General features: G+C 39.6%; 7 protein-coding genes across 11 annotated transcripts in view; 4 read left to right on the top strand and 3 right to left on the bottom strand.

The window, feature by feature from the left end:
• LOC106637153 (uncharacterized) overlaps positions 1 to 1,249 on the bottom strand; it is a 48,470-nt gene extending 47,221 nt beyond the window's left edge. Inside the window, exon 1 of the mRNA XM_023389799.2 lies at positions 628 to 1,249. The gene's annotated coding sequence lies outside the window, so the exon portion shown is untranslated. The remainder of the gene's footprint in view (positions 1 to 627) is intronic.
• Positions 1,250 to 3,796: 2,547 nt separating this feature from the next.
• On the bottom strand, positions 3,797 to 4,110 carry LOC106637138 (histone H4-like). The gene has a single exon (XM_014349806.3). The coding sequence runs from the start codon at positions 4,107 to 4,109 to the stop codon at positions 3,798 to 3,800; it is 312 nt and encodes a 103-aa protein (XP_014205292.1). The 5' UTR covers position 4,110; the 3' UTR covers position 3,797.
• Positions 4,111 to 4,424: 314 nt separating this feature from the next.
• Positions 4,425 to 4,835, top strand: LOC106644705 (histone H3.1-like). Its single transcript, XM_014360343.3, has one exon. It carries the CDS (start codon positions 4,425 to 4,427, stop codon positions 4,833 to 4,835), a length of 411 nt encoding a protein of 136 aa, XP_014215829.2.
• Positions 4,836 to 7,122: 2,287 nt separating this feature from the next.
• On the top strand, positions 7,123 to 7,500 carry LOC111642957 (histone H2A-like). The gene has a single exon (XM_023389812.2). It carries the CDS (start codon positions 7,123 to 7,125, stop codon positions 7,498 to 7,500), a length of 378 nt encoding a protein of 125 aa, XP_023245580.2.
• Positions 7,501 to 9,132: 1,632 nt separating this feature from the next.
• Positions 9,133 to 10,192, top strand: RpII18 (RNA polymerase II subunit RpII18). Its single transcript, XM_014349805.3, has 3 exons — positions 9,133 to 9,256; positions 9,635 to 9,790; positions 9,869 to 10,192. The coding sequence occupies exons 1-3, from the start codon at positions 9,228 to 9,230 to the stop codon at positions 10,077 to 10,079; spliced, it is 396 nt and encodes a 131-aa protein (XP_014205291.1). The 5' UTR covers positions 9,133 to 9,227; the 3' UTR covers positions 10,080 to 10,192.
• Positions 10,155 to 13,754, bottom strand: TyrRS (Tyrosyl-tRNA synthetase). Of its 5 annotated transcripts, none has more exons than XM_089595906.1 (8): positions 13,407 to 13,754; positions 12,881 to 12,965; positions 11,841 to 12,236; positions 11,491 to 11,753; positions 11,197 to 11,412; positions 10,929 to 11,123; positions 10,578 to 10,851; positions 10,155 to 10,513 (listed from the first exon to the last, which is right to left on the bottom strand). In XM_089595906.1, the coding sequence occupies exons 3-8, from the start codon at positions 12,215 to 12,217 to the stop codon at positions 10,258 to 10,260; spliced, it is 1,581 nt and encodes a 526-aa protein (XP_089452032.1). In that variant the 5' UTR covers positions 12,218 to 12,236; positions 12,881 to 12,965; positions 13,407 to 13,754; the 3' UTR covers positions 10,155 to 10,257. The 5 variants fall into 5 exon arrangements, with proteins under 5 accessions (XP_089452032.1, XP_089452030.1, XP_014205290.2 ...); XM_089595904.1 differs by having other exon boundaries at positions 11,841 to 12,305; positions 13,407 to 13,753; XM_014349804.3 differs by lacking the exon at positions 13,407 to 13,754 and having other exon boundaries at positions 11,841 to 12,305; positions 12,826 to 12,897.
• A 1,978-nt stretch (positions 13,755 to 15,732) lies between these two features.
• On the top strand, positions 15,733 to 18,439 carry Xbp1 (X box binding protein 1). Its single transcript, XM_014349807.3, is given in 4 exon segments — positions 15,733 to 16,338; positions 16,805 to 17,111; positions 17,114 to 17,326; positions 17,425 to 18,439. Coding segments are annotated over 4 exon segments (1,434 nt in total). The 5' UTR covers positions 15,733 to 16,027; the 3' UTR covers positions 18,028 to 18,439.
• Positions 18,440 to 18,462: the final 23 nt, after the last annotated feature.

Here is an 18,462-nt window from a genome sequence, read left to right as displayed (position 1 = left end):
AACGATGAAGAGAGAGCATTTTACCCTTTTTGGCTAGCACTTGTGTGTATACAAGAGATCAACTAGAAAGATGGAAAAAAAAATAAAAAAAAAAAATAACAATAAGATAGGACAAGGGAATCAAGTGCACAGTAGGACAGAGATACATTGATGATGGCTACAGGAGCAACAGCAGCACGAAGGAGAAAAAGAGAGGCCGTCCGGTGCACACTGTCCGTATAACAGTAGCATCTATCTATCATGCATCCGTGTACCTATATATTCGTACACATGCAAGCTGTATTCAAGCAGGAAAACGGGCCCGCGCGCTCGTGAAGAAAGTGTCACGGAACGGAGCTCATCCTCAATAAATAAATAAAAAAAAAAAAAAAAAAACATCCCAAGATTAGACACACACAAGGAGCAAGCTAACAATAAACAACGCAGCTTCGTAACGGCTATACTTAGTCGGTCGATGGCTAATTAAAAATAATTTTTTTTAAATGTGAACAAAGAAAAAAAGGAGCGCAGCGTTGCTTGTGCATTGTTTTGTCAAAAAAAACACAAGTACTGTAGTAAAATGTTGGTCAGGAGTTGGACGGATATGCTGAATTCGACGAGTAAGAGTAAATGTACAAGTATACTAACCGTAAATGCATCGAGAGAGCCGTTGGTCCTTCAATGCATTAGTTCATACCATGTGTGTATGCACAGGAACAAGATGATACAAGCAGTCTAGGTATAACTTATTCGCCAACAATGAAACAACTCAGGGGATCATAATGTATGATGATAATGATTATTACTGCACGCGGACAATGGGCACAAACAAACACACACGCGGCACAAATCGAGAAACAAATTAGATGCGTAGAGAGAAAGAGGCAGGACACGCGTTTGCCAGCGAGTCGGGAGAGGGATATATGTATGCAGGGAAGGAAAAGAGTCCTTTGGACTCGCCCGCTAGAGGCAGCGTCCTGGCCGTGAATGTTACCTCGGCGGCATACGGATACAGTAACAATGTATCCTTGGGACACTACTCCGGAGGATAAAACACCAGAGTTGCCTTACGCGGGTGCATGAACATTCGTGAACATTTGACAATAACTAAACGGAAAAACCGGAACGCGTGGTATGCGGGAGAGCACGCGACCACGACGCACAACTGGTAAACACGCAAACACTGCGTTGTAGTATTGTAGGTATACAAGGTGATGAGAAAAAAAAAGGTATACTTTGTACCCGCAGAAGTGTGCACTGCACGCTTTGCGCGACGGGCGAGCACTGAACACACGGCGAGAGCGAGCACTGCAGCCCGGGTGAAGGTATCGAGGGGACGAAGCGAGGGGAACGAGGCGAAGAGAACGGCGGCGGCGGCGGCCCAGGGCGCACGCGAGGAGAGAGCTGGCATGGTGCTGGAAAAAGAGAACGGCCACACCGGCGCGCGGGACACGCGAGAGAGTGTACGTGTGTACCTACGTGGTTTTGAATTCCCGCGTCGTGGGTGTAAATCTCGAGCGAGAGAGCAAAGTTTGCCATCAGCTGCAGCGCTGGATATGTAGATGGATGGGTGTCAGGATATCCTTGGAGCTTTCCACCTGAATTCGTTGAGCCCCATATACACAAGCCTACCTCGTGCTTTAAAGCGACAAAAATAAATTTTTTTTTTTTTTTTCCAATTGATTAGAGATCGACGAAAACGTCGATACTTGAGGATCCCACTGAATCTTCACAGAAAACGAGTCCAAGTCCTAAAGCAAAACAGCACAATAGCACAATATATAATTGACAACGTTTATATCAGCATCTAACAACAGTTACTCGAAAAATATCTACTTAGCCATTAGTTCGTGTTCTCTCGAGTGCCATTCTCGTCTTAGGTAATCAAGCAAATGGTCCATAGACAAGTTTCAAGAATAGGACTATGACTAATCGTCTACTATTTACTTGATTACATGTACAAATTGCTACAATTAAATAAAAAACGTAGCGCAAAAGTTAAAAGTCAGAGCATGTCCAACGATTTCCGTGGTGCTACAAATCAATCGCAGAAGTTGTAATCATTCGAAATAAAAATTAATTTTATTCAAAAAATGATTGTTTGTGACTAGGTGTGAAAATTTAAAGGGATTAAAAAATAAAGGAAATGCTGAACTTCCACACTACATTTGCCTACCCTTACATCTGCGCTCACGCGCGTATACATACTTAGTTAGGGCAACTTTGCCAATATTACCATTGTCTCTTTAAAGACAACCAAAGATCTGATCTTTTTAACTTCATTTGATGTGAATTCACGCAGCTTCTTACACCCAACCAGCCAAAATAACAACAAATAAATGCTAGTGACTGCGGTTGTCGGGGTATAGGATGTATTTTGTACGAAAGTCTATCAATCACATAATCATGCACCAGTCAATAATGGGACCGTCGGCATCGTGTAGTCAAAAAATACGTACATCGGCGACAGAGTCATCGTACTTTTTTTTTTTTTTTTTTTTTTTTTTTTTTTTTTTTTTTTTTTTTTTGTGTTCCCATTCAAGTATTTGTACGCGCCCTAGATGCTTTGTCTTTCTTCCTACTTACTCGTTGGTTATCACTCTGATTGCCCAACTCGTGGTGAGCATAGCGACTTCGAATGCGTCCGTTTTTTCGGCGATCGTCTCAGAGAGCTGTATCTGCTTGCAAATGGTAAAAGCTAATCGCCCCTGATGGAACCGCAGTGCTTCATTCGTGGTACCCACTATTGAGTCGAGCTGCGTACAGGTGAAGGACTTTTGATAAATGATTTTTTTGTTTCTTAGGCTATATTGATACGTGCTCTTCGGTGAAAAATGCTTATTGATGCTCCCGACTCAATGAAAAACTACAATTTTAAATATTTCGAAAAATGAATGTTTTTCAGATACATTCTTCATTTGATAGGTCAGAATTTTTTTTGGTATGCTTAACATTTTTTTTTCATCGCCCCATATCTCGTTTCTCGATGAATGGGGAGCATTAACGAAAGGTTGGAAATCGCTTCTGCTTCAATGTTACCAAGTGTCATCCAGTTATTTTGCTGATGCTATTATTACGCAATACGCATCATTGCTCTAACTATATTGACATTTTGACCTCCAAGCTCCCATAAACGATGTTTTTTATCGATATTTTTGGTAGTGATTTATCACGATATCGATATAAAAAGAAGCGATATCGAAATCCCATGAGGAAAAAACCACGAACACTAGGTTGGGTGTATACACACAAACACAATTTCTACGCGCGGAATTTAAAAAAACTATTTGGTGATTGGCTAATTGCCAAATATATAACGTATTGGTGATATTCAAACTTCGCGCGTAACAATCAATGGCGAGTTGAATTATTTAATTGATCTATTAGTTTGTGTATTGCGAGCTGTTATGTAGTTTAAATTAATAAAGTTTGTTTAGTATGTATCTGTAGTTCTAATAATTAAAGAGAGCATCGGACATGGGGTTAAAAGCGATAAATAATTTGTTGAAACTAACAGTGTTAATGCAAGTTTTTTTAATAGTTATTAAAATTAATGTATTATAAGAAATATTCATTGATTAATTTATAAATTGTAGAACGTTTTTATCGATATTTTAGTATTAGTATCTATGAATTTTAGCCCGATTTCTTGTATTATCAATAATTTTTTAGATGAACATGCATCACTAGTAATTAATGCACCGCGGGACACATTTGCATTAAATCATTGATACCTGAACCCGATAATGCATATAGTACTACGTTTAAACTACTTTAGTGGCCCTGAAAAGGGCCGGTTGTTCAAGTTGGCGTCGAATTTATCCGCCAAAACCGTAGAGGGTGCGTCCTTGCCTTTTGAGTGCATAAACTACGTCCATAGAAGTGACGGTCTTTCTTTTAGCATGTTCGGTGTAAGTCACGGCATCCCGGATGACATTTTCGAGGAAGACTTTCAGGACACCTCGAGTTTCTTCGTAGATGAGGCCAGAAATCCGCTTGACACCCCCTCGACGAGCAAGTCGGCGAATGGCGGGTTTAGTGATACCCTGGATGTTATCACGTAGCACTTTGCGATGACGTTTCGCTCCACCCTTGCCCAATCCTTTACCGCCTTTTCCACGACCAGTCATGATTACGAGATGATGCGGGCTAGAGAAGCTAGTAGAGACCTTCTGCGCCTGGCTGTCAAAGGACGTATGATCGTATCTTCAATCCACCGGCGCGCCGATCGTCCTCCAAATCCACCCCCTCCACGACCCCACTCTGCTTCGAGGTGGGGGAAGAATTTTTGGTCTACGTTCGTGGAGGGGGTAACGTTTCTGCACTAAACCGGCTGCGACTTGGAGGGGGTAAAATTAGAACCTGGCACACATCACGACAACGTAGATTCAGTACGCCATCGTCAGTCAAGCAGACATCATTGTATATTTCCCTAGTCATCTACAATGGCTCGCACGAAGCAAACTGCCCGCAAATCTACTGGTGGTAAAGCCCCCAGGAAGCAATTGGCTACCAAAGCTGCTCGTAAAAGCGCACCAGCTACCGGAGGTGTAAAGAAACCCCATCGTTTCAGGCCGGGAACTGTTGCTCTTCGAGAAATTCGTCGTTACCAGAAGAGCACGGAGCTTCTGCTGCGCAAATTGCCCTTCCAGCGCCTAGTTCGTGAAGTGGCTCAGGACTTCAAAACTGACCTTCGCTTCCAAAGCTCTGCTGTAATGGCACTCCAAGAAGCTTGTGAAGCGTACCTCGTTGGATTGTTCGAGGACACGAACCTGTGTGCTATTCACGCCAAAAGGGTGACCATCATGCCCAAGGACGTTCAGTTGGCAAGGCGTATTCGTGGAGAGCATGCTTAAGCTAGCTATTAATTTTGACCGGCCCTTTTCAGGGCCAACACAATATTCACAACGTAATTAATACTCCCATGTGTATTACCCCTGAATTGTTAAAACTAGTGCGGGTACTGTGACCTTGGCTTCCTAGTTCCATAGTAACGACGTTCCAGGAAGCTTGTACAGCGTACCTCAATGTTCGCGGACACAAAACTTAGCGCTACTCACATTGAAAGGATAACGCTCAAGGACGTTTAGCTGGCAAGGCCGTAAGGGTCATTATCATGCTCAAAGACCTTCAGCTGGCAAGGCGTATTCTTGGAGGACGTGCCTAAGCTAGTAATTGATTTCAACCGTCCCTTTCAGGGCCAACATAGAGTTCATAACGTGACAAACGCTCCCGTGTGTATTACTCCTGTAATTTTGAAACTCCTACGAAAGGACACGTCAAAATAAAGTGCAGTCTTGCTCGAGCGCTCGTATCGAACGCACGCCGGTTACGCATCGCTGTTACTCAGACTTGAGTTCACTCTACACGGCCCTTTTTCAGGGCTACCTCTATTTCTCTTGCCGTAACCGCGATTTAGTTGCGCCGCGCGACTGTTTCTGTTAAATCTTACACCCGCGTACACGCCGCCCTCAGGGGTGGCCCAATTGGCTAGCCCTTCACTAGGGCACAGCCAAACAATGAGCACTGTGGATAATCCACAATTTAGAGTCAGAGTGACTAAACTCTTTCAACGCGCTGTTGGAAGAAACAGAATCCTCATCTTTCATGAAGTCCGCGCTCAATAGTGCGAGTGAAGGTGACAACAGTGCACAATTCCCCGCAATGTCTATCAAGACAAACAGCCGGCCAATGGACCAGCAATCCCTCGAGCTCAAGAGCCGAGATCCGCGTCAACCAATGCAACTCAGCGGGAACGCAGCCCACTTTCCTGGGACACAGCTGTGCCCTCTGCAATCGCCAAAGAACTCGACAAACGGAAACAACGGATCGAGTACTTGGAGAGAATAATGAGTGAGTACTTCGTTCAGCTGGAAAATTTCATCCAGCAACCTAACGTGCTTAAGTGCTCCAACGCGAAAAAAGACGATTTCTCGTTGGATTGTTCAAGGACACGAACCTATGCCATTCACGCCAGAAGGGTGTCCATCATGCCCAAGGACGTTCATGCTGGCAAGGCGCATTCGAGAACGTGCATAAGCTATCACATCATTGTAACCGGCCTTTTTCAAGGCCAACACATTATTTACAACGTAACTTGCACTACCTGTAAATCAATATTAGAATCTAATGCTCAATGGAACTTGCAAATCGTGTGCGAGTACTATGACCCTTGCTTCCCAAGCTCAACTGCAGTGTTGATCCAGGAAGCTTGTAAAGCATACTTCGTTCAAGGACACGGACCTCTGCAATTACCGTCCGTAGAGACACTGCATGATCAAGAGCATTCGAGGAGAGCGTGCCAAAGATAAAGGTTGACTCAAAGATAAACAGCTCGTACTTGTGGCACTCAAAAAAAACGTATAAGACTAGCGACAGGGTACCACTGTGTTTTACTTTTTTGTCTTCTAGGGGAGTGGTCCTCACGGACCTGTCCCGGAGGTTAGTTTTTAATCGGTAGGCACACCGGGTGAATCTGACACTACCACTGGATTAGCTGGGGTGTCTATGAAGATTTTCTGCTCCCCGTTCCATGAAACAAAAAAAAACAAAACAAAAGACTGTTTTACACTTGTTAGCATAACAGTTATTTTTTAGCTTGAAAGAAAACTGCTAATTAGCAATTAGCATACGTGACAATGGCCTGTAAGCTCCATCTTGAGTGAAAAAAAAATAAAATCATGAAAACGCCACTAGCGCCCCTGACGGAGATTTTTCCGGAAGGCGGAAACAAAAAGGGTACTTTTAAAATCAAAATCGCCAACGCTAGATGGCACTCATCCTCAAAAATAACCGTTTTAGCTCACAAAGAAAAGTGAAATGATGAATTAGCGCTTACGATTAGGTCCTCTACATCCTCTCAACTTTAAAAAAATATCCAGATTTCTTTTCTGTAACTTTATTATTGCTCACAGTTGGATAATTTGTTGGAACATCTTTCGACAATAGTAAATTACTAGCAATTCTGCGGACCATCCCCACTACTGCCACTTTTTCAATGGGCTGGCTTGTGATTGGCTCGGAGTAGCTGCGATCGCAGCAACGCCGAAAAAAATCGCCTGTCAAAAAAAAATGCCCACAAGGCATAGTTAAGCTCTGACTCGTTACGCGACAAGTTGCATTGAAAAATCTAGTGTTTGAACAATGACGGGACGTGGCAAAGGTGGTGCAGGAAAGTCTAAGGCGAAATCCAAGACGCGGTCCTCCCGTGCGGGTCTGCAGTTCCCGGTCGGTCGCGTCCTCCGACTCCTGAAGAAGGGTAACTACGCCGAACGTGTGGGTCCTGGTGCTTCGGTGTATCTGGCCGCGGTACTCGAGTACTTGTCCGCGGAGGTTCTCGAGTTGGCTGGCAATGCTGCCCGTGACAACAAAAAAACCAGAATCATCCCTCGTCACCTCCAACTAGCCATTCGCAACGACGAGGAATTGAACAAGCTACTCGGCAACGTAACGCTCGCCCAAGGGGGTGTCCTTCCCAACATTCAAGCTGTGCTTTTGCCCAAAAAAACCGAAAAAAAGTAATCCAAAGAGTAATCTTAGTGGAATACAAAAAAATCGGCCCTTTTCAGGGCCAACAATTGTAGTTGAAACGTCGCAACTATTCCATGATCGTCTATAATGTTTTCAGATCTCTTAATTTAAATTATTTAATTCATTATAGAGTGCAGGTGCCTTTATCAGGTTGTAATTGACACTACCGCCGGAACAGTCGGGGTGTCTGAAGATTTTCTCCTCGCTCCTTCATACAAAAAAAAAAAAAAAAAAAAAAAATGTAATCTAAGACATGGAGCGCCACTTGTTTGCCTTGATATTCTTTACCAACAAAGGAGCTTTTGGCTTGGAGACGAGTTTTCAGTCAATCCGACTCGTCGGACACAATGTTGTAACTTCTTATTTTACTAGTTTTTGGAATTTTGGACTCCTGGGATATTGAGTTCACTGGTTATCATTCGCAAGTTAAAAACGACCACACGCGTCAATGTCTTGGTTCATATAATGCCCTTTTTACTCATCGGAGGATGGGATTCGAAAAGTTTTTAGTTCTAATTGTACTACGTACATTTAAAACTTGTAAATAAAACGATAGTAACGATCGTTACAGCTTATTATCTAAATAAAGTGGAAATGAGGATATGTGTTCCATGCATAATATTATTCAGGCGTATTTTATGTGAAAAACCGCTTACAGTTTGTTATATTTCGAAAATTCGTATCGAGCTTGTAGAGTGTATGTGTATGTACAAGCAACGCAGGTATGTAGACTCATCGATCAGCTTCGTTTCGCTTATAGGTATTAGGTTTACACGAGTAATTGATTTGCGAGAGCGGAGCAAACGTTCCTGAGACTGATAGGCGGGTTTATTGGAAGCGAGGCGATGATTGATTTTGGAAATGGGAAGGCTGGCCAAAGGCATATGAGGACGGCAGGGGTTCGACGCTGCTGCCATGGGCGCAATATTAGGCTTATCGGTTGTGTTCACGGAGATTGCGATAACGAGATTGTGTCTCCCCCGTATGTACAATGTGTTGCGGCGTTAGTTTGGGGTGTTTTTTTTTTTTTTTTTTTTTTTTTTTTTTCCTTGCTTCTCGTTCAAACAAGAGTGACCTGAATTAGGAACTTTTTCAATCTCAATTTGTTGTTTCAGTGTTGAAATTAACCACTTCCAAATATTTTGGACAAAAAGCACTCAAGTTGCGAAGAAATACATGCAATTTAATATTCCGGATTACTTTAGATAAGGATTTTTAAGATAGATATTATGAAATTAGTTTTAGATAAAAGTGCTTGTTTGTAATGATTAAATAATGCACATATAAATTATTGTAGTTATTGTGAATATTTAATACGAGTATTTGATCACGTTGAGTCAAAGAAACGTCTATTTAAAAAAATGATTTGTCAATTCAAGGGTGTTCATTTGTGTTTCAGGGGGAAACAGACAGACTGAATTTTTATTTTGCGATTGAATCGAATACATTGGAATGAATCAAATAATTGTTTCAATCCAACAATTAAATCACAATGCATAATTAAAACTTCATAAGTGCATCAATCGGAGAAATCGGAGCACCGAAGCCGCTTAACTCTATACCTACATGTAGTTGTATGTATATATGTATCGGCCTTCGACTCCTTCGAGACGTTCGAGGTTCGAGAGCACCTCCGAGCTGATGCTTTGTTTCAGTGTACACACGGAACTTCTGTCGCCTATTCTGTTGCGTCTAGTTGTTTAATTTAGTTGTTTAAGATGGCTGACGACGAGTTTGACAATGACGAGTAAGTATTTTAAAATACTTTAATGTTTATAGTTGATATTTATAAAGTAAATTTAAATCTTTTGTTAATATTGATTGAAAACATTGTGCGTTTGACTCTAATTCTAACCTTAAAATGCTTATGTACAGATACCCATTCGTTTTTAATTTCATACAATATTTTTAATCTTATCAGGTTAATGCATTTTTCGTGATTGTATTAGCATATTCACACGTATTATTTACTGCGTACGAATGAAACAAATCCTTTTTGCTAAGCTTCATTGGATGTTATATGGTTATGTTTCTGTTCATCTCTAAGTTATATCTAAATTAATATTAAGAAGTTTGTTTCTGTTATTGTTCTTCAAATGTTTTCAACTGATATTTTGAAATCTAGGGTCGATGAATTCGATGATGAAGAAGATGATAACATTGAAATGGACCAACCAGAATATGAGGCAGAGAACTTTGAAATAGTTCAAGCAAATGAAGCTGGTGGTAGTGGTGGTGGTGTACAACAAAGTAAAAGAATTACCACCGGCTACATGACAAAGTAAGTTTTTCATTGACGTTAATTTTGTTTTTTTCTTTATGTACTGACTTTCACACAAGTGTGAAACTTTTCATATAGATATGAGCGTGCTCGTATTTTGGGAACCAGAGCACTACAGATAGCCATGTGTGCGCCTGTCATGGTAGAATTGGAAGGTGAAACTGATCCCTTGCAAATTGCAATGAAAGAATTGAAACAGCGCAAAATTCCAATTATTATAAGGCGATTCTTACCAGACCACAGCTATGAAGATTGGGGAATCGATGAATTAATTATAATTGACCATTAATTCCTAAGAGAGTAAAATAAAGTTTTATGTGTAGCAGTCATTATTGTGAAATTTAAAGTAAGAATCAACTGTAAATATGTGAAAAAGTTTTATTAAATGCTAATTATCAAAAAGAATAACTTAAGCGGGTTAGTTATTTGAACAGTGTCGTATGATATGTTATCAAGTGTGAAGTGCGTTATTTGATTGAAACATTCCTTAGTTTGTCTGCTATAAGATTTTCATTGCTGGGTGTAAGAAGAGGATTTCCACTCCAGCAGGCAATCCCACTTCCATTGACTACAAGGTCCACCTGTAGTTTTTCCCAAACTTTCTTTTTTGGATTCAAAACCTCATCGGGAGTTCCACTTTCATATCCCTCAACAATAACTTTGTCCCCAGCTTTACTGTTAACTGGGGGCCTCAAAGGTTCAACTGCTCTTACAGGCTCATCCCTGTAATAAAATGAATCATGTAAAAACTTGACTTTATTTCATAATTAAGCAACTAAAGACTTACACTGATGCACAGAGAACCATCCCATGTGATGCAACTCCTCTAAGATTAGCTGGTTTCAAATTAGCTAGAACAACTACCATCCTGTCCTTCATTTCTTCAATTGGAACATAGTTAACAAGACCACTAACAATGGTTCTAGGCCCAGACTCTTCTCCCAAGTCTATTTTCTCTACGTATAAACTGTCTGCATCTGGATGTCTTTCCACTTCAACAATTTTTCCAACCCTAATATCCAATCTTGAAGGAACAACTTCATCAGCTACTGGTTGCGGCTCTGTAAAATATACGTTTAAATTAGGTGATGAATAAAATAGTTTTGTGATAATAATAAGATAAATAACTTTTTATTACTTTGTTTTTGAGGAGGTGGATAGGCTTTTGAGGTAAGAGACTTGAGTTTTCCATCATTTGCAAATTCTTTTCTAATAGGATCCAACACTCTATTTATATATACTTCTACTGCACCTTTTAAGTCACCTGGATGAATCTCTTGTTTGGCAAAAGAACTTTCAAGGTCTTCATAGTTGCCAAAGGTAATGTCACCTCCTGGAATAATATAAAAAAAACAGTAGAAGATGAAATAAGAAATTTACTTAACAAATAATAATGAAATATGTACCAAATTCAGCAGATCTGGGTACAAGATACTTTTCATCATCTTTTAAAAGTGGGAAAAGAACAGACTTTGAAAATGAAAGAAGCCCATTGTCTGTAATATTTCCTGGCTCGCAAAAAGCTTTCTTCAATTTTTTTTTAACTGATGCTGCATTGTCTAACAGATCAATCTTTGAGTCTTCCTCTGATGAAGACATCTTGGCTCCAGCTAATCCTGGTACTAAAAAATCACACTGATTACGCAAGACGTCGGTATAAGCTTTTCTCTATTTTATTTAAATTAATATGCTCAGCTTACTCATTGGGTTCATTAGATGAATACGTTTTTCATATCCCATTGAAGGTAAATACTTTTCAGAAAAAGTAAAAATTTTTCTCTGGTCTACACCTCCGAATTGGGCATCAACTTTTAAATATTCTTCATCCAAGGCCTGCAGACCAGGATACATTAATCCAGATAGTAATGGATTGGCTATTTGCTTAACTACTTCTGCGCCAGCTTTTTTTGCATCATGTTCAGTCACAATAGAACTCAGCCTGTATAAATCTAAAGTATATTCTCTAAAAAAATAAGATTTCAATCAATATCTGATTTTACTAGTAGTAAAAAAAAAAAGCACATTGTAGACATAAAACTCATCATATTACTTGGACAACTGATAATCTGTTCCTTTAACAAATTTCAATTTATCCAATGGAACGTCAATGGATTTTAGCATGGATTTAATGATAGCCTCGTAGTACTGGGTTCTCAGTTCCAGTAGTTCCCAGGGAGCCTTCATGTTGTCAAGATAAGCATGAAGATCAGCAAAAAGTATGGTAACCTCGGCTCCAGCTCTCAAGAAATCAGCAATTTTGATCATTGGTACAAAGTAGCCAATATGAGGCTTGCCAGTGGTGGCTGTACCCCAGTAAATTTTCAAATCCCTCTCTTTCAAAATTGCTTTAAGCTTCTCGTCTCCTAACCATTCAGCCAAATCTTTAGTAATCAAGCTGTACTTCTCTTCCCATTTCAGTTGATCCATTTTTGTGGATCTGTTGTGGCTGCAAGCAGTGAAATAAGAGCGGCTCTGTTTACGCTGGAGAGGTAGAGACTGATAGAGCAGCCTTTGACTGAAATTTAACGTTTTTTTTAACAAAATCGAGTTTTTGTAAATACATTTGAAAACATTGAGACCTTTCATTGGAAAAACAATTAAAAATAATTATAGACCGAAGCTTTGTTTAAAATTCGACGTACTTCTCCAGTGTACCTTCAGCCGAATTATCACTGTTTAATTGTCAACGTTAAGAAATAATAATTACAAATATGTTGGTTGTCGTTGTCATTTGTTTACGCATGCGTGAGGGACCACGTGCTGACGTGCACGGTGCATTACTGATTACTGCATTAATTAGTATTATGATTTTATCGAAAAAACTGTCACTAAATACTTACAAAAAAAATTTTATCAACATTTATTTAACTATAACTCGTATTCCCCAATATAAATTCTACACAAGTTTTGTACAAAACTAACAATCCGTCTATGCAACATTCACAAATTTCACTTATTATCATACTACATAAAAAAATATAGGAAAACCGATTTTATTTGATGAAAAAATCTTACAAAACCATGCAAAAACTTACAGAAAATTAAAAAGGAACAGTGTAACTCACGATGGAACGCAAAAAAACACCTCACCTTTCGTATGTTCTCCACTTCTCCTCCACTCTCCAGCTGTCGAAAACACTGCACGCAGCTTAGCTAGCAGACGTCTCAAGCGGCTCTAAAATATATAGGTATAACTATCATCTACTGACGTTTTTGTGTTTTAGGTGACGAATAAAAGCATAACTCAGGTTTTGCCGTTTGAAATCAAATTAAGAAATATGAGTTAAGCTTTTCTTCGTCCACTGACAAAAATTGGCTATATTCGATGCTCCGGACACCCTACGGACATTTTTTTGCTTTGACATTTAAGAGCGAAGGTCACCGATGAAGCTGGATCATCCCCGAGGCAAAAAAACGTCCGTTGGGTGTGCGGGCCTGTTTGTTTGTCGAGGGATGAATAACAGCTCAACTCAGATTAATTGAATGGTATTTTAACAGGCCAAATTTAAAATGTGCTTTTCTTCGTCAACCGAAACAAAATAACATACGTATGGTACAAGAAAACAAGGTAGGTCCATGAGCCATACCAATTGTTTTCTTGTACAATGTTACTTACTAATTTTTTTTCACCAGTGTGTTGCCCGTGCACCCGCACCCGCACTTCTCAGATATAGGTGACAATTTGCGTCAACCAAAATGTGTTTGAAGTAGTATATATACCTTGTTCTAAGAAAAAAAGAAAGAAAAATTGAAGAAGCCGCTGCTAAGGAGCTCAAAACGTTTCATGACAGTTTATTCATCGACTTGTCAACGTTTTTGGAGAAGAGGTTGGAGTATATGAAACCTTCTGTACGAGCACTCATAAACATCGAGATCAACTATTACGGTACAGCAACAAAATTGTTTATGGATTTGATGCCTGAGTCTACGGGTGCTGCATGTTCTTCGACAAGCGACACATCACTTTCGCATGAAGAGGATCAGAAGACTATGGACAGTCATTTCGAAAAATTAATGGAACTCACAATTGTGAAAAGTGATAGGCCGCCAATATAATTAACCGAAAGTATTTGTCTTTTGATTCCAAATGAATACTTGTGTATTCAGTTTTTTGTACAAACTTTATATTATTTACCGTTATCGTTGAAAAGATCGTTAATTAATTTTTTTTATCTTGATAATATTTTTATAGAAAAAAGGAAAAAGACAATCGTTCCTACAGTTATGCTGTTTTAAAATATTCTTGTACATAAATCCTACTTATGATGAGCTTATTTGTATATATTACGTACACACGCTAAATTTAAATAAATACGTTGAACAAACTTTCATGTTTTTACCATAAATTACGTGGTACCTTTCTATAAATATAGCAGAGAGACGTCTCATCAAAATTTTAGATCGCGCAAACGGTGCATCATCACATAATGATGTCAGACAAAATAACGTATACCATTACGCTTTATCAGGTATTATCTTACGTCCGCGATTGGGGCGCGGCCAGTCTGATGTACAAAGAATATTTATGGAGCTTTTCACATGATTAAAAATGATGGCCTATATTGTTTTAATTTAGATCAAAATAAAAAGTAACCCAATCGAGTTGGATATTTTTTAATTCAATAAATGGAAATACTCTCACCACTGCGAGTCGGTATGGAGTGCAATTATTTCATTCTTTGAAAAGACAAATTTTACTTCCTCTAAATTAGTACATTTTCCGTCATTTAGAATAATGTGAGCAATTGGTTGCGTTAAATTTTGAAATGTGTTGTGTTTCATCCTAAGATATACATGTATTTTAGATACCACGAACACGAATATGACTACTTTCGTAGTCTGTAAGCTTTTATCGATCGAATTTCTTACTCATCGGTACGGAAATTCTACGTTTGGGTGAGAGTTCCATTGTCATGTAGCTCGGTAATTTCATCATGCAGACATTCCGATCAATACCCATGAGGTAAATTTATCATCAATATACAGATGTATGTGGATACACGCTTTATGCGACATGGTTAACTAATTTAATTGAAGTCCATAACTGTTTGAAGCTCCCTACCTTGATAGAACCCCAAAAGGTAAGTAATTTTAAATAGAACGAAATTTGTTTAGTTTAAAGAAAAAAAAACTGCAGATAAATGGTTTCAAGGGTTTCCTTCATTATTTTTTTGTTGACCCTTTTGTTACGTGTCTGAAATTTAACAACTTTAGTAAAAATAAAAGATTACGAAGTATCATACAAGTTAAATAATTACAAAAATTTTTTTTTCCGGAGCTCCAACTATACATGTATGTATGTACTACAGAGAGTACTATGTACAGCAATAAGCATAATGAATAATTTAATGCTCGCCAGTACATGTACAGCACAGCTTATGAAAATTTTCGTGCTTCTATAGTAAAAATCAATTGCCTACCAAGTATAGCTCACGCATAACAAAACCTCTCAACGAACTCTAGCTCGTGTTGAAAAATAATATTGTCGAGATAGGTAAAATGTAATGAACAATTCCACAAAAAAAAAAAAAAAAAAAAAAAAGTCGCATGGCACCAGTTGTAGTTTCCCAAAACGAGTAATTTGTTTTTCTAATGGACAATTTTTTCTCCTCACGTGCTTCTAGAAATACTGTGAGAGAAATTCATGCTGTGAAACAGATGCCATAAATTTTTTTTTTTTTTACTTTGGACGGATGGATAAAAGTGTAGGCCCCCTGCCTTCTCGTAGTGATCACCTTATGCTCACGCATTTCCCAATACTTATTCCTTTTTTAATGATAATTTTTTTCCAGAGAAACATCTATAGACGTAACTTTTGTATAGGTGCAGACGAAACATTAACAAGTAGTTCGAAACTTGCGCGCGTTCACCACGGGGGCGTCCTCAGGAGTCCCACCGACCAATCACCAAACACCACATAGCCGCGACCGAGATGGTTGACCAATCGAGCCGAAGAAGTTCCCGAAGCTTCTGCGCGTCCGGCTTTCTCGGCACTCCCTCTTGTCACCTCAGTGTACACGAAATAGGGTAAGCTGTAGGCGGGTATACTTGCCCTAGTGTAGTCTCGCAATTGAACGGATGATGAAATTCCTGGTGAAACTGTACAGCAGTCATAATCGAACCCTCGAGCCCAGGGACAGTCGCTACCGTCAGAAGTATTTTTACCGTCCAAGCTAGTGGTCGTCTCTTCGTGTTGTCGTTTGCCTATACGACAGGTGACGGAGCGCTCCAGCTGACATGGTGGTTGAACAATCGGGAGCCATGAGCGCCGTGAAGAGCGTCATCATCACCCTGCCTGCCAAGAGCTTGTCCGCGGCGAAGACGGGCAGATTGACGCCCATCCTCGTCGACAATATTAAAATGGAGAGCGGAGGCGTGGGGAAGCTCCAGGCGGGCAAAAATTCACCTGCCACTGCTGTCGTTCCAAAGAAGGCTGTCATCTTTAAGCAGGAGAACTTGCAGGAGTTGCAGGTCGTGCCTACTATGCTCAACCGAGGCAAAAAGCGCAAGCTGGATCATCTCACCTGGGAGGAAAAACTACAGAGGAAGTGAGTATACCTGAGTAGTTAAGATGGTTGTTTACTTCAGTTTATCGTTTTTTTTTTGTTTTTTTTCTCTTTAAAATTTCGTAGAGTATTGGTTTTTCGGTAATAAATTTGTGTTTGGCATAATCAGATGACGCAATACCGAAACATGTCGCGTCTTTTGAAAACACTATTTTTCCAATATGGATTAAACATAACTAAGTGCAGCATACGTTAGATTAATTTGCGTTTTTATTTTTTAACGACATGTTTAATCTGAAACTATTATTACAACTACCAATCAACACCTCACTAAGTTATAGCCAGAAACTTAATTAATGTTTAACGACCGTGTTAATGACGCAATTATAAATTTCACATGAACTCGTTATATCTTTTGTTCTCCGATACACCCACCCGAAATCAAACATGAATTATCGCATTTGACACAATCGATTCTACAGTAGCTTTGTTTTACTTTATCTTTCAGAAAATTGAAAAACAGAGTGGCAGCCCAAACCTCGCGCGATCGTAAGAAGGCCAAGCTCGACGAGCTGGAAGAGTCGGTGATGGCCTTGCACGAGAGGAACAATCAACTGGAAGATGAATGCTCAAAGCTGAGACTTCAAAACGAATTACTTGTTACCGAGATACAGCAGCTAAAAAAAAATCAGAATTACAATAGTAAAGCCACCAAGGAAGACGTATGTTCGATGTGTCAAGCCCGTGTCAACTGCGCTGCACCTACGCTGGGATCAGCAGTATCCCCGATAATTGACCCTCTGCAGCAGGGTGGTGTAGCACAGAAGGCACGAGCTGTGACGACGTTGAGCAAGAGCGCCAGTGTGGTACTGAAAATCTTGACCCTCTACCTCCTCTCGAAGACCTATTTAGCGAATTCCAAGGGGAAAATGGAAACGAGTACATTGAACGACTTGAAGAACTCGCCGAGAGCCTTATGCGAGAGGTTGCCGCCCAAGTGGAAACAAATTCTCCTCACACAGATGAACAGGTGATTATTTTTATTATTACTTTTACTTTTGTCGTGATTGTTTTTTCGTAACTATAACTATAAGTAATTTAATGTTTTTGCTTACTTTATTTTTGTAGGATGCAGTCGAGAAAGAAAGCGCCTGCGAACTTGACATTACAGAAGAAATGGTGGGGCAGGCATCAAGTTATGTGGAAGCCGATGCGACTGACGGAAACATAGCAATGGTGATGGATGTGGAATTGAGCCAAGCTCAAGTAATTCCGCAAGAAAATTTACTACCCACAGATATGATACCGACAATTACATTGAACGCATCGGATCCCATTACAATCGCCGATAACATTGTTCAAATCAAAGAAGAGCCGATGCAAGATACTACCACCGAGTTGGTCTATGGAACATACGACGAAGCTACCAATTGCATCACGATTATCTATCCAGAAGAGGAAGTTGCGCACTTAACCACATCAGAACAGCCACAGAGCCCACAACACTTACTTTCGCCCTCATACTCGTACGATTCCATGTCACCCCAGAGCGTACATTCCGAAGACACTGACCTTGTTACACCAGTTGCGACGATGGTCAGTTGTAAGTCTGATTATGTGCATTCAGATGCTGGCTATGAATCGCCTGAATCACCTGAGAGTGTTGGAAACGATGCTCTTACGGATCTTTGGCAGGAGGACTTTCGCGAGTTGTTTCCCACCTTGGCTTGAAAGAATATGAATTGTGTGCTCTTTGTTGAATCGTGAGATTCACTTCTGGCTGTGATAAATTTGCGTTGACTAAATATCCTAAATTTATTCAACTTTCGTTATTTTTGTATATTTCGTTTTCTATCACTACATTCAGGATCACCGATTGTAAGCTCACCTGAGATGAGTTTCATTAGTACTGTAATCATTCAACTAACATGACCAAGTCATTTATTTGTCATTTTGATTAATCGTTACGTTAGATAATAGTTTCGTCGTCCATAGCGAATTAAGATTGTAAATACTGTTACAGGCGATTGTGTATGGTTCTTTCCTATTTGTAAATAGTATTTATTTTAAGGTATCAATAAATATATGCATTTAAAAATATGTTTATAAAAACAATAATAAATAATACCTTGATTACTAAAAACAGCATCTTTTTTTTATTACCTT

Source organism: Copidosoma floridanum, unplaced genomic scaffold (assembly GCF_036245765.1).
Source record: "Copidosoma floridanum isolate Cflo_tuat_1 unplaced genomic scaffold, Cflo_Japanese_pri ptg000029l, whole genome shotgun sequence".
Classification (NCBI taxonomy): domain Eukaryota; kingdom Metazoa; phylum Arthropoda; class Insecta; order Hymenoptera; family Encyrtidae; genus Copidosoma; species Copidosoma floridanum.
This window is presented reverse-complemented; position numbering and strand designations above follow the sequence as displayed.

Coding starts and splice junctions, on each gene's coding strand:
- LOC106637138 (XM_014349806.3), bottom strand. CDS start 4,109: ATGACTGGTCGTGGAAAAGGCGGTAAAGGATTGGGCAAGGGTGGAGCG.
- LOC106644705 (XM_014360343.3), top strand. CDS start 4,425: ATGGCTCGCACGAAGCAAACTGCCCGCAAATCTACTGGTGGTAAAGCC.
- LOC111642957 (XM_023389812.2), top strand. CDS start 7,123: ATGACGGGACGTGGCAAAGGTGGTGCAGGAAAGTCTAAGGCGAAATCC.
- RpII18 (XM_014349805.3), top strand. CDS start 9,228: ATGGCTGACGACGAGTTTGACAATGACGA. Junction 9,257..9,634: donor GACGAGTTTGACAATGACGA/GTAAGTATTTTA, acceptor TTTGAAATCTAG/GGTCGATGAATTCGATGATG. Junction 9,791..9,868: donor ACCACCGGCTACATGACAAA/GTAAGTTTTTCA, acceptor CTTTTCATATAG/ATATGAGCGTGCTCGTATTT.
- TyrRS (XM_089595906.1), bottom strand. CDS start 12,217: ATGGATCAACTGAAATGGGAAGAGAAGTACAGCTTGATTACTAAAGAT. Junction 11,124..11,196: donor ACCCAGATCTGCTGAATTTG/GTACATATTTCA, acceptor ATATTATTCCAG/GAGGTGACATTACCTTTGGC. Junction 10,514..10,577: donor ATGGTTCTCTGTGCATCAGT/GTAAGTCTTTAG, acceptor ATTTTATTACAG/GGATGAGCCTGTAAGAGCAG.